The sequence below is a fragment of the Schistocerca piceifrons genome, chromosome 11 (assembly GCF_021461385.2).
Source record: "Schistocerca piceifrons isolate TAMUIC-IGC-003096 chromosome 11, iqSchPice1.1, whole genome shotgun sequence".
NCBI lineage: Eukaryota > Metazoa > Arthropoda > Insecta > Orthoptera > Acrididae > Schistocerca > Schistocerca piceifrons.
Window position 1 is genome coordinate 47,596,079 of NC_060148.1, and position 15,246 is coordinate 47,611,324.

Genomic DNA, 15,246 nt, shown 5'->3' on the forward strand with positions numbered 1-15,246 from the left:
AAAACTTCTAAAATCATATCAAGAATTCTTATTTTTTTAACTGCCTGAATGCCAATGTGAGAAAAATTGTATTTATTGTATCTGTAATGTATAAACATTCAGCAAAATGTTTGCATTCTTATAAATATTTGCAGCTACAGACTACGAGTATAAACTCTCTGTCTCTTATCTGTATGACTCTCACTCCATCCACATACATAACAATTCCATATTATGCAGGCCTTTATGATGAAATGAACGTTAATAAATAAAATGAAAAGGGTACAACAAATAAGGGGATGATATGCAGCATTATACTGCCTACTTTTAACTTCACACACACACACACACACACACACACACACACACACACACACACACACACACACACACACACACAGATATATATATATATATATATATATATATATATATATATATATATATATATATACCGGGTGATCAAAAAGTTAGTATAAATTTGAAGACGTAATAAACCACAGAACAATGTAGATAGAGAGGTAAAAATTGGCACCCATGCTTAGAATGACATGGTGTTTTATTAGAACAAAAAAAAAAACAACATTCACAAAATATCCGACAGATATTGAGAATTTCCTTTAAAAAACATCATCTTTGCTTTGTCTTACTTTGTTATGCTAATTATTGCTATTCTGATCAGATGAAGCGCCATCTGTAAGACATTTTTTGAACTTTTGTATTTTTTTGGTTCTAATAAAACCCCATGTCATTCCAAGCACGTGTGTGAATTTGTACCTCTCTACCTACATTATTCCGTGATTTATTCAGTTTTCAAATTTATACTGACTGTTTGATGACCCTGTATATATATACGCTCATTTAGGTAAAAGCTGAGGTGGTCTCCAACTTCCACCTCAGCCAATCTGATACACAAACATTTAAATCAGTATAACAAACAGAATGAAGTTCACACCATTCAGAGTTTCACTACCCACAACTTCCTTTGGTGATCTAGGTGACTGGCACCTGATAGAGCATCCATCCACACAGTTACATAGTGAAACAAAATCTGCAAAACCCTGGAAATGGTAGGGAAGAGGAGAATATATATATGAGCCAGCACAAACCACATACTGGGGAAACACTTTGCAGCAGAAGGCTGTATGTCACTTTTCTAGCATGAGATTCTCTCTCTCTCTCTCTCTCTCTCTCTCTCTCTCTCTATATATATATATATATATATATATATATATATATATATACAAGTATACAGAGAATCTCATGCTAGACAAGTTACATACAGCCTTCTGCTGCAAAGTGTTTCCCCAGTATGTGGTTTGTGCTGGCTCACACTGTCCCTGCAATTTTTTTGTGGCCATAGTGCCCAGGTCTATCAAGTGGAGGGGGACATTTTACAAAATCTTCTCGGATCAAGATGGCCGCCTTATTGTGGCACGGCATCGACGGGTGGTGGTGTCAGCAGTAACACTGCGCCCACTGGAAAGTCGCGGGTGGCCATGTTTGCTCAGAGCCTCTGCTGCCTACTCGCCGTCCTGCTTGCGGAAGTGTTCTCGCACCTGCTCCAGGGGCATCAGCAACACTATTGGCACATCGTCATCCCTCCTCTGCAAATTAAAAAAAAGAAACTTAAGATTTTGGAGCACATACTGTGACTGAACATAATGAAATACCTCAAAGAGATAAATCTTCTGACTCAAATACGCAACATGAATGTGGAAAATATCGTTATTGTGAAATACAAAGTAATGAGTATCTCACATTGGCTCAGTATTTAAGATATCCAGACGGCTTTTGACATGATTCATCATAAGTGGCTTCTCGTGTAATTGTGTATACATGGAGTATCGTCTCAGTTGTGTGTCTAGATTTATAGTTTCCTGCTAGAAAGGTCACAGTTCCTAGTTACTGATGGGGAGTCATCTTGCGAAACAAGAGTGATGTCTGGGGTTCCCCAAGTCAGTGTTACAGGCACCCTCCTGTTCTTACTCTGTACAAACGATTTAGGCGACAGACTGAGCTGCCAACTGTTTTGTGATAATGCCATCACTTAACGTCAGGTAAAGTCATCAGAAGATCATAACAAGTTTATATAAATATATCACCAGGTGGCATTAGTATTCAAATATGGATGTTACACTGTACCCACAGAAATAGCTTAACAATGCGATACTGAAACCAAAAAGTGCATAACAAGCATAAAGACATACATGTTGGCAGAAGATCATGACGTGTCAAGACCCTCATGGGAGTAGCCGACCAATACAGCATTATGTACATAGTGGTACCTTTCCTTATTCCTCTGAAACTGGAATTAGCGTGCCAGTTCATTCTTTACTTTTAAAAAGATTGGAGCATTCTATACTATGGAATATTATTGGAATTTTTAAAATACTAGGAAGTAAAAACGTCTCTTAATGAAGATATTGTGAAAGTATGAGAAGCTGCAGATGAAATCAGTCGTGTTCCATTATGGAGTAAAATGTCAAAGGCGAGGTTAAAATATGTGTATTCCCCTTGTTTAATCTTGTAATGACTTTTTTTATAGACAGATGACAAATCAAATAAAGTATATACAAAAGTGAAATTATCTAGTTGCAAATAATAGAGAAACAGATTCTCGTGAAACTGTATAGAAGTACTATCAATCAACAAATAGAGCATCATCAGCTGTTGTCATCAATTTATAATGAAATGATCTGATATGCCTGGTACACTTCCAGGCTCTCTGAAGAAATAGAAGTTTCCAGGAATGTCAGCGGAGAGTATATATATATCTGTATGTGTGTGTGTTTGTGTGTGTGTGTGTGTGTGTGTGTGTGTGTGTGTGTGTGTGTAATATCACCATGTGGCATGTGTATACAGAGCTGGATGTTATGCTGTGCGTGCATAAATAACGTAACAATGTGATAGTGAAACCAGAAAGTGGATAACAAGTGTAAAGACATAAATAAGAACTAAAAACTTTATAAAGAGAAGAGTGTACACAATAGTGCATGAAACATGCAAGATACAATTAGCGGCATTACAAAACTTAGCTGATAGGAATTTAACTTACAGACTGAGTTGGTAGAGTGATGCTGTTTGAAACCACTTAAAAAATGAACAACTTGATAATTAAAATAAAATAATACACAAGTTTGAACTGAAACCTGACCCTGAACCTAAATACACACAATAAAAACAAGTGCATAATAACAGTACATAAACCATATATGATACAATTAGCATCACGGAGGAAAGCAAACCAGGGAAGAGAAAGAGGGGCAGGAACGAAAAATTGGCCAGGTCCCATTAGACTCGCGTACTCTGTGAACTTAATTACGTACATATACAGTTCATTCATTCCAAGAATCGACCATCTCGACGGCTTTTCGCTGTTATCGATACTAATACTGGCAAGATATCGATCTGAAGTATTCCAACATTTTCGACAAGGTTTTAAATTTAAGTTAAAAGTCAGATAACAAATGACAAAGGAAATCTTTATTTTTGGTTTGATATAATTATAAATTAACGATTTTTGGATTTCTTTTTTTACTTCTACTGTGAAACCTTTGTTACTGCCAAATTTCAAGGTGATACGTCAGGAGGAGGTACGGTATCGGTTTTAATGAGTGGCCGGATCTTTTGATTGAATTGACAAAGCTGCTTCACTTTTTTACATCGCCAGGAGACCATAGACCTTAATATGTGACATAAATTTCAACTTGTTATGAGTACCCATTCCTGAGAAAAAAGGGTTTTGAACTACTGGACGGACAGACAGAAAGAAGGCCAAGGGTTCCGTTTATACTTACTGACGTACAAAATCCTAAAAATTGTAAAATCATAGACCACTCATAATACAATATTCACACAAAGAAACAAAATGTAAACCAAACTGGTGGTTCTGTGTGACAATTTATGACTGCAAAAAACAGGATAAACTGGGACCAGGTGACGCATCTTTTTTGTGTTAGTGATGCCACTGTACATTACGTATATAACACAATTTTATAGTACACAATGGCTCAGTAGCCACAGCACGCATTTGCAATTAATTTATAACATCATTACAAAACAAAGTTCTAGTATGACACAATGCAAGGGAGCAATAACAAGAAAAAATTGACAGAACCTAAAACCACTAAAAGACTCCAAACAAAGTATATTACTAAACACTGTATAACTCAGAAAAATGGACCATTCTTTACATGAACAACTTTTCTTAAAAAGGTCTGTTGGAAAACATACTCTGTTGACATTTATGAAAACCATCTCTTTCTTTATAAACTGATGACGATAGCTGATGATGCTCTATTGACTGTATTTTTGTACAGTGTTCACAGGTATTTGTTTCTCTTTTTTCAGTTTTGTGTATGCTTTATTGGATTTCTCATCTGCCTATACAAATAGACATCACAAGATTGAACAAGGGGGAGCACACATCTTTCAACCTCACCTTCGACATTTCACTGTGTAATGAATCGACTGATTTCATCTGCAGCTTCTCTCACTTTCACAATATCTTCATTAAAAGACATTTTTACTTCACAATATTCTAAAAATTTCGAAAATATTTCACAGTACAGAACGCTCCAATCTCTGGGAAAGTAAAGAATTAATTTGCCTATTAGTTCCAGTTTCAGAGGAATAAGGAAGGGTACAGCTACATATATAGTACTGTATCAGGCAAGCAGCATTGGTCAACTAGTACCGTGAGGGTCTTAACACTTCATGCCCGTATGTATGTACAATAGGACGACGCAGAAACCAGTTCTCAAATTTGCAGCGAATATATTTTTAAACCTCTTCACAGCATGCAAAATCATAAAAATTTTAATAAAGCAGAGTGTTTGTAAATGAAATTGGGGTTTTAATGCATTATAATACTTATTACATTAAACGTACAGTTATAAATGATATGTCAGATGAAAGAGCAATTCAAACAGTTGTGTTTGACACCAGTGCGCATGCACAGCGCGCAATGTTTCCGCCGCAAACCGCTAGACAGCGGTACTAGACAAGATGGCGACTAGCGTTTTGTGTTTTGGAGTTTGCAAAGACCGAGTCTGTAGTTACTGTCCAACGTGCGTTCCATGCGTTCCAGCTGAAGTTCGGTTGTGATCCTCCAAGCGATAACATTCGTAGAGGGTATCATCGATTTGAAGCTACCGGCTGCCTTTGTAAAAGGAAGAACACAGAATGACCAAGAGTTAGTGAAGAGACTGTTGAGCAAGTTCACTCATAGCCCAAAGAAATCAGTCCGGAAGGCTAGTCGTGAATTACAAGTTCCCATGATGAGTGGAAAGTTGTAAGAAAACGCGTTCAACTACGTCCTTATCGTTTCCAGTTACTACAGGCTCTAAAGCCGGCAGACCATGGATTACGCGCCAACTTCTCAAACGAAATGTTGTTTCATGACGATGAAGACTTTCTGGATCATGTTGTCTTCAGTGATGAATCGACCTTTCACCTTAGTGGACATGTTAACACTCACAATGTGCGCATCTGGTGCTCAGAAAATCCTCACGAGTTGGTACAAATGCAACGAGAGTCCCCTAAAGTGACTGTTTTCTGTGCCGTATCCCGGCGGAAAGTTTATGGGCCTTTCTTTTTTGGTGGACCTACTGTAACTGGCACTTCTTATCTTGATACACTAGAGCAATGGCTCTTCCCTCAGTTGGAAGAACATGAGCCAGGGAACTTCATTTTCCAGGAAGATAGTGCGCCACCTTATTGGCATAGCAAAGTACGCGATTGGTTGAACTACACTGTATCCGAGTGCTGGATAGGCCGCAAGGGCTTGTTTTACATGGCCTCCACGTTCACCTCACCTAACGCCATGCGATTTTTTCCTTTGGGGCTTCATCAGGGATCGTGTGCACATGCCTCCACTACCAGCAGACCTGCCTGAATTAAGAAACTGGATTGAAGCAGCTGTTTCTGCAATCACTGAAGACACACTTATCAACGTTTGGGAAGAACTCGGCTATAGACGTGATGTGTGCCGTGTGACAAACGGTGTTGAAAATGAACATTTATAAGATTATTGGTAAAACTGAGTTGCTCTTTCATTTGACATATCATTTATAACTGTAAGTTTAATATAATGAGTATAATAAAGCGTTAAAACCCTAATAATCATTTATAAACACCCTGTATATTATTGAGAATAGTAAGTAAAGCTTTAATTTACCTCCATTACAAATGCATTTGAAATTATTCAACTTCTTTAAAAGGAAATGTTAATAGTAATTCACACTGCATGGTTGCAAAATTCTGAAACGAATTCTTCATAAAAGAATGGAAAAACTGGCAGAAGCCGAAATCTGATACAAGATAGGTTAAGGAAAGGCAAACCTGCTTTTATAGGATTTCGAGACTTAGAGGAAGCTTTACTCTGTTCACTGGAATACACTCTTTTAAATTATGAAGGTATCAGAGGTGAAGTACAGGGAGCGAAAGGCTATTTACAACTTGTAAAATAACCACATGGCAGTTAAAAGAGTCGAGAGGCATGAAAGGGAACAGTGATTGAGAAGGGAGTGAGGACGGGCAGTAGTATATCTTTGAAGTTATTCAAACTGTACATTGAGAAGGTAGTAAAAAAAAAATTTAAAAAAATTTGGAGAAGGAATTAAAGTTCAGAGAGAAGAAATAAAAACTTTGATCTTTGTCGATGATATTGTATTCTGTCAGAGACAGCAAAGGATCTGGAAGAGCAATTGAACAGATTTGACAGTGTCTTGAAAGGATGATATAAGATGAACATCAACAAAAGAAAATCATGGATTATGGAACTGGGGAGAAGAGGAATTTGTGGCAACTAACTATAGGTTGACAGGACACATCTTGAGACTTCAAGGGATGACTAGTACTGGAGGCAAGTGTGGTAGGTAAAAACTGTAGAGAGAAACCAAGAGATGAATGCAGTAGTAAGCAGATTCAGGAGGATCTAGACTGCAGCCGCTTTTCGGAGATGAAGAGACTTGCAGAGGACAGAGCAGCACAGAGAGCTGCAACAAACGAGTCTTCGAACTGAAGACCATGACAACATGTTAACTAGCAGTAACAGCCATTTCGTAAATAAAACGAAATTCTGTATGATTTAATTAACAATATTTTAGGTCAATAACGTACGAGAGCATCCTGCCTGGTCACCTGCATCCATTCAGTTCCAGTGTGCATTCCGACGGACTTGGGCAATTCCAGCAGGACAAGGCGACACCCCATACGTCTATGATTGCTGCAAACTGGCTCCAGGGACACTATTCCAGAGTTTAAACACTTCCACCGACCAACAGATTCCTCAGACATGCACATTATTGAGCATATCTGGGACGCCTTGCAACGTGCTGTTCATACGGCATCTCCAACCCCTCATACTCTTACGAATTTATGGACAGCCCTGCAGGATTCATAGTTCCCTCCAGCACTACTTCAGACATTAGTGGACTCCATGCCACGTCTTGTTGCACCACTCCTGCGTGTTTGCGGGGGCCCTACACGATATTAGGTGGGTGTGCCACTTTCTTTGGCTCTCCAGTAAATATTCATATCTTTCCGCATTTAGCGTTTTGTTACTGCGATTATGGGATCACACGCTAATAACTAAAAGGACAGCCACACTGTAACATCACCTCCTCCATACTTCAAAATTGGCACTACACATGGTGGCAGGTAACGTTCTCCACCCATCTGCCAAACGCAAATCTTTCCATCTGAGTGCAGCAGAGTTTATCGCGCCTCGTCAGCACAAATCACTCGCTTCCAGCCATCCACTGTCCAGATGTGTCGCTCTTTCTACTGCCCAGAGAGTGGCTGAGCACTGAGGGCAAAAAACGTATCTCTTTATGGGAAGCTGCTCGACTTTTGAAGTGCAACCGCTCCGCAAATTGGTGCAGATTTCAATGCTGGGACATCAACAAGTGTCAGCACGCGAGCCATCCGCCGAAATATCATCAATGTGGGCTTTTAGAGCCAAAGTCCCACTCGTGTACCCTTGATGACTGCATGACACAAAGCTTTACAGCTCGCCTCACCCTGTGAAAACCAAAATTGGACTGCTGATGACTGGACACAAGTTGCCTGGTCGGACGAGTCTCCTTTCAGATTGTATCGAGTGGACGAACGTGTATGGATACAGAGACAACCCCATGAATGCATGGACGCTGTATGTCAGCAGGGGGCTGTTCAAGCTGATGGGGGCTCTGTGATGGCGTGGGGCGTGTGCAGTTGGAGTGATATGGGTCTCCTGATACGTTTAGAGACTACTCTGACCGGTGATACGTACGCTAGAATCCTGTCTGATCACCTGCATCCATTCACGTCCATTGTGCATTCCGACAGCCTTGGGCACTTCCAGCAGGACTATGCGACAGCGCACACGTCCAGAATTGCTACAGAGTGGCTTCAGGAACACTCTCTCGAGTTTAAACACTTCCGCTGTCCACTATACTCCCAGACATAAACATTATGGAGCATATCTGGGATGCCTTGCAACATGCTATTCAGAAGTGATCCCCACCCCTCCGTACTCTTGCGGATTTAAGGACAGACTTGCAGGATTCATGGTGTCAGTTCCCTTCAGCACTACTTCAGACAATAATCGAGTCCATGCCACGTCATGTTGCCACTTCTCCGTGCTCGTGGGGGTCCTATACGATATTAGGCAGGTGTACCAGTTTCTTTGGTTCTTTAGTGTATTTTATTTTCACTTTACCGACAGGGCGGCTGATATTGAAGCACATGGTAAGAAGAGACAGTTTCAAGGGAATGACCACAGATTTTAAATATTTTTAATTTTGTTGTTGTTCTCGTTGTGGTCTTCAGTCCTGAGACTGGTTTGATGCAGCTCTCCATGCTACTCTATCCTGTGCAAGCTTCTTCATCTCCCAGTACCTACCGCAACCTACACCCTTCTGAATCTGCTTAGTGTATTCATCTCCTGGTCTCCCTCTATGACTTTTACCCTCCACGCTGCCGTCCAATACTAAACTGGTGATCGCTTGATGCCTCAGAACATGTCCTACCAACCAATTCCTTCTTCGAGTCAAGTTGTACCACAAACGTCTCTTCTCTCCAATCTTATTCAGTATTTCTTCATTACTTATGTGATCTACCCATCTAATCTTCAGCATTCTTCTGTAGCACCACATTTCGAAAGCTTCTATTCTCTTCTTGTCCAAACTAGTTATCGTCCATGTTTCACATCCATACATGGCTACACTCCATACAAATACTTTCAGAAACGACTTCCTGACACTTAAATCTATACTCGATGTTAACAAATTTCTCTTCTTCAGAAACGATTTCCTTGCCATTGCCAGTCTACATTTTATATCCTCTCTACTTCGACCATTATCAGTGATTTTACTCCCTAAATAGCAAAACTCCTTTACTACTTTAAGTGTCTCATTTCCTAATCTAATTCCCTCAGCATCACCCGACTTAATTTGACTACATTCCATTATCCTCGTTTTGCTTTTGTTGATGTTTATCTTATATCCTCCTTTCAAGACACTGTCGATTCCATTCAACTGCTCTTCCAATTCCTTTGCTGTCTCTGACAGAATTACAATGTCATCGGCGAACCTCAAAGTTTTTATTTCTTCTCCACGGGTTTTAATACCTACTCCAAAATTTTCTTTTGTTTCCTGCACTGCTTGCTCAATATACAGATTGAATAACAGCGGTTCTCACGATGAAGGCCTGCTCCATCCCAATTCAATTCCAGCGATTCTGCTACGTGTGAGGTGGTTCAGTACACTTCAACATTATTTTAGCGTCCACGACGTCCCGTCCATAACGGATAAAATTTTTAAGAAAGTAACTGGTGCAGAGTGGGAAATACTGTCGTAGAACCACGTGTCGTTATGTGAACATAGTATAAAGAGTGTAGAGTGCTAGACGTAAGAGAGGGCGTAATGCTCACAATCTCGCCAGGATGAAGAAATAAAGCAATAAGAAAAACGTGTGGCTCACCTGAAACAGCGTCTCGCCTTCAAAGTCGACCAGTTTCTGCTTCCGCGCCCTCAGCAGCAGCCCGACCACCTTGTTGGAGATGTAGGTGTAGATCTGCAAGCGAGAAATCCGTCCGTCATCAGTCAGATCACTGAACAACTCGTGGGCCACCCAGCACATTACAGGCATACCACTCAAGGATGTGAACCTTAGACGTCAGATAAGCCGCGGGACAGAAAATCGACTGAAATCAGTTAGCAGAGGAATACTGACCAGTCGAGGTGCGAAAGCTATGCGATACTGCACAGCGTAAGCGAGACCATTTGCAGCCATTCATGGACGTCATGTTCCCGAAGAATGATGTAATGTTGATGGATGACCACGTCAGCGGGCCACAGTTGTTCGTGATTACTTTGAAGAACATTCCGGATAATTTGAGCCAAAGATTTGGCTACCCAGATCGCCCGACATGAATCTCATCGAACGTATATGGGACACAATTGAGAGGTAAGTTCGTGCTCAAAATAATGCACTGGCAACACATTGGACACCTATAGAGGCAGCGTGCCTCAATACCTCTGCAGAGGACTTGTCACATCGAGTTACTGCACTATCCTGAAACGACTCTCAGCACTATGGGACTCAACTGCTGAGGTCATTAGTCACCTAGAACTCAGAACTAATTAAACTTAACTAACCTAAGGACATCACAGACGTCCATGCCAGAGGTAGGATTCGAACCTGCGACCGTAGCTGTCGCTCGGCTCCAGACTGTAGCGCCTAGAACCGCACGGCCACTCCGGCCCACTATCCTGAGTAAAAGAGTAACGACAGGCTATTAGGAGCAATAGTACGACTTCTGTCACGTCACTCTAGGACCATTACTTTTCACTAAATATTAGGGGTTGTGGCACAGGTTTACGTATTGTTATCTATAGCACCTTAATATGTAACAAATTCAGTGTGTTAGTGTTGTGTCAGTATGTCTCACAGTCTTGCAGAAAATACGTTGTAATTTACTGCCAAATGTTTTGTGCATCACTGTAACTACACCAGGAAGTGGGCTCTGCCTGTCAGTATAGAGTACTCATTTTTCGTCCACGCTTCCACACTTCAGTGCCTGACCTCCTGCCCAGAGGAAAATAAACATTAATGGCCTACTTGTACCATATATACACTACTGGCCATTAAAATTGCTACACCACGAAAATGACGTGCTACAGACGTGAAATTTAACCGGCAGGAAGGAGATGCTGTGATATGTAAATGATTAGCTTTTCAGAGCATTCACACAAGGTTGGTGCTGGTGGTGACACCTACAATGTGGTGAAATGAGGAAAGTTTCCAACCGATTTCTCATACACAAACAGCAGTTGACCGGCGTTGCCTGCTGAAACGTTGTTGTGATGCCTCGTGTAAGGAGCAGAAATGCGTACCATCACGTTTCCGACTTTGATAAAGTTCGGATTGTAGACTATAGCGATTGCGGTTTATCGTATCGCGACATTGCTGCTACCGTTGCTCGAGATACAATGTTAGCTGAATATGGAATCGGTGGCTTCAGGACGGTAATACGGAACGCCGTGCTGGATCCCAACTGCCTCGTATCACTAGCAGTCGAGATGACAGGCATCTTATCCGCGTAGATGTAACGGATCGTGCAGCCACGTCTGGTTCTCTGAGTCAACAGATGGGGACGCTTTCAAGACGACAACCATGTGCACGAACAGTTCGAATACGTTTGGAGCAGCACGGACTGTCAGCTCTGAGACCACGGCTGCGGTTACCCATGACGCTGCAACACAGACGGGAGCGCTTGCGATGGTGTACTCGACGACGAACCTGGGTGCACGAATGGCAAAACGTCATTTTTTCGGATGAATCCAGGTTCTGTTTACAGCATCGTGATGCTCGCATCCGTGTTTGGCGACATCGCGGTGAACGCACACTCGAAGCGTGTATTCGTCTTCGCCATACTGGCGTATCTCTCGGCGTGATGTTATGGGGTGCCATTGGTTACACGTCTCGGTCACCTCTTGTTCGCAATGACGGCAGTTTTAACAGTGGACGTAACATTTCAGATGTGTCACGACCCGTGGCTCTACCCTTCATTCGATCCCTGCGAAACCCTACATTTCAGCAGGATAATGCACGACTGCGTGTTGCAGGTCCTGTACGGGCCTTTCTGGATACAGAAAATGTTCGACTGCTGCCCTGGCCGGCCCATTCTCCAGATCTCTCACCAACTGAAAATGTCTGGTCAATGGTGTCTGAGCAACTGGCTCGTCACAATAGGCCTGTCACTACTCTTGAAGAACTGTGGTATCGTGTTGAAGCTGCACGGGCAGCTGTACCTGTACACACCATCCAAGCTCTGTTTGACTCAATCCCCAGGCGTATCAAGGCCCTTATTACGGCCAGAGTTGGTTGTTATGGGTATTGATTTCTCAGGATCGATGCACCAAAATTGCGTGAAAATGTAATCACATGTCAGTTCTAGTATAATATATTTGTCTAATGAATACTCGTTTATCATCTGCATTTCTTCTTGGTGCAGCAATTTTAATGGCAAGTAGTGTAGTTGGAGGTACCACCCAGCCTAAAACGCAGTCCTCATGATAGGTACAATAACTAATCTGCAAATGAAGTAAACACTGAGTTAATGTTATTGAGTACACTGTCCTTAGTCGTCAATAACACCATCAGCACTTATACGCCTAACAACCTGTGCACACACACACACCTGAGGGGAGGTATCGATGTCGGTCGGTGAGGCCTGGCACGAAGTCGGCGCTCCAAAACATCCCATTACAGGGGTGTTATTGTCTTGTAACCACTCCGCCACAGGACGTGCGTTATGAACAAGTGTTCAATCTTGCTGAAAGATACACCCCCGAATTGCTCTTCAACAGTGGGAAGGAAGAAGGTGCTTAAAACATCAATGTGGGCCTGTGCTGTGATAGCGCCACGCAAAACAACAAGCGGTGCAAGCCCCCTCCATGAAAAACACGACCGCAACATAACACCACAGCCTCCGAATTTTACTGTTGGCACTACACGCTGGCAGATGACTTTCACCGGGCCTTCGCCATACCCACACCCTGCCATCGGATCGCCACACTCTGTATCATCATTCGTCACTCCACACAACGTTTTTCCACTGATCAGTCGTCTAATGTTTACGCTCCTTACACCGAGCGAGGCGTCGTTTGGCATTTACCGGCGTGATGTGTGGCTTATGAGCAGCCGCTCGACCATGAGATCCAAGTATTCTCACCTCCCACAGAACTGTCATAGTACTTGCAGTGGATCCTGATGCAGTATGGAATTTCGGTGTAATGGTGTGGATAGATGTCTGGCCATTACACACTACGACCGTCGGCGGTCGCTGTCAGTGAACAGAGGAGCTCGACCTGTACTCTTTTGTGCTGCACGTGGACCTTCACATTTCCTGTTCACTATCACATCGGAAACGGTGGACCTAGGAATGTTTAGGAGTGTGGAAATGTCGCGTACAGACGTATGACGCAAACGACACCCAATCACCTGACCACGTTCGCTGTCTGAGAGGTCTGTGCAACGCCCCCTTCTCCTCTCTCACTATGTCTAATGGACACTGAGGTCGTTTGTATAGAGTAGCCGGTCGAAGTGGCCGTGCGGTTCTAGGCGCTGCAGTCTGGAACAGCCAGACGAATCCTGCCTCGGGCATGGATTTGTGTGATGTCCTTAGGTTAATTAGGTTTAACTAGTTCTAAGTTCTAGGGGACTAATGACCTCAGAAGTTGAGTCCCATAGTGCTCAGAGCCATTTGAACCATTTTAATATGGAGTACCTGGCAGAAGGTGGCAGCACAATGCACCTAATACGAAAAACGTATGTTTTCAGGGTTGTCCGGTTGTCCGGATACTTTTGATCACACAGTGTTTGTGTGTGTGTGTGTGTGTGTGTGTGTGTGTGTGTGTGTGTGTGTGTGCGTGTGTGTGTGTGTGCGCGTTGCATTTCGCTACAATTTTCTAGCGTATATATACAGGGTGTTACAAAAAGGTACGGCCAAACTTTCGGGAAACATTCCTCACACACAAAGAAAGAAAATATGTTATGTGGACATGTGTCCGCAAACGCTTACTTTCCATGTTACAGCTCATTTTATTACTTCTCTTCAAATCAACTTAATCATGGAATGGAAACTCACAGCAACAGAACGTACCAGCGTGACTTCAAACACTTTGTTACAGGAAATGTTCAAAACGTCCTCCGTTAGCTAGGATACATGCATCCACCCTCCGTCGCATGGAATCCCCGATGCGCTGATGCAGCCCTGGAGAATGGCCTATTGTATCACAGCCGTCCACAATACGATCACGAAGAGTCTCTACATTTGGTACCGGGGTTGCGTAGACAAGAGCTTTCAAATGCCCCATAAATGAAAGTCAAGAGGGTTGAGGTCAGGAGAGCGTGGAGGCCACGGAATTGGTCCGCCTCTACCAATCCATCGGTCACCGAATCTGTTGTTGAGAAGCGTACGAACACTTCGACTGAAATGTGCAGGAGCTCCGTCGTGCATGAACCACATGTTGTGTCGTACTTGTAAAGGCACATGTTCTAGCAGCACGGGTAGAATATCCGGTATGAAATCGTGATAACGTGCTGCATTGAGCGTAGGTGGACGAAACTAAAATGAGCTCTAACATGGAAATTAAGCGTTTCCGGACACATGTCCACATAACATCTTTTCTTTATATGTGTGTGAGGAATGTTTCCTGAAAGTTTGGCCGTACCTTTTTGTAACACCATATATATATATATATATATATATATATATATATATATATATATTCAAATGGCTCTGAGCACTATTGGACTTAACATATGTGGTCATCAGTCCCCTAGAACTTAGAACTACTTAAACCTAACTAACCTAAGGACATCAAACACATCCATGCCCGAGGCAGAATTCGTCCCTGTGACCGTAGCGGTCACGCGGTTCCAGACTGAAGCGCCTAGAACCGCACGGCCACACCGGGCGGCTCTTTCCGCTCATGATGCTGTCGTATAGAGAGGGGTTGCAATGCTAGAAAATTGTAGCGAAATACAGGAAGACCTGCAGGGAACGACAGTACGTGCAGGAAGTACCTTTTGAGCCTCAACATAAACAAGTGCGATGTATAGCACGTTAGTTGCCAGTCCCGTTATTGTATGATAGTCCATATGTTTTGAGCTTCAACACAACACCACCAGCACTATTTACTGTCGAAACTACGGTCGTCAGTCGTGTGAAGTGTCAAGCGAAGTTACTCACTGGATTGACAGGTTGTTTTT

The 15,246-nt window shown here is 42.4% G+C and overlaps 1 protein-coding gene across 1 annotated transcript in view; it reads right to left on the reverse strand.

Annotated features, from left to right (window-relative positions):
- Nucleotides 1–1,231: 1,231 nt before the first annotated feature.
- LOC124720310 (actin-binding Rho-activating protein-like) overlaps nt 1,232–15,246 on the reverse strand; it is a 235,507-nt gene continuing 221,492 nt past the window's right edge. Inside the window, exons 4-5 of the mRNA XM_047245617.1 lie at nt 9,949–10,041; nt 1,232–1,586 (exon numbers count right to left, since the gene is read on the reverse strand). Coding sequence (XP_047101573.1) covers nt 1,503–1,586; nt 9,949–10,041 — 177 coding nt within the window. The 3' untranslated portion in view covers nt 1,232–1,502. The remainder of the gene's footprint in view (nt 1,587–9,948; nt 10,042–15,246) is intronic.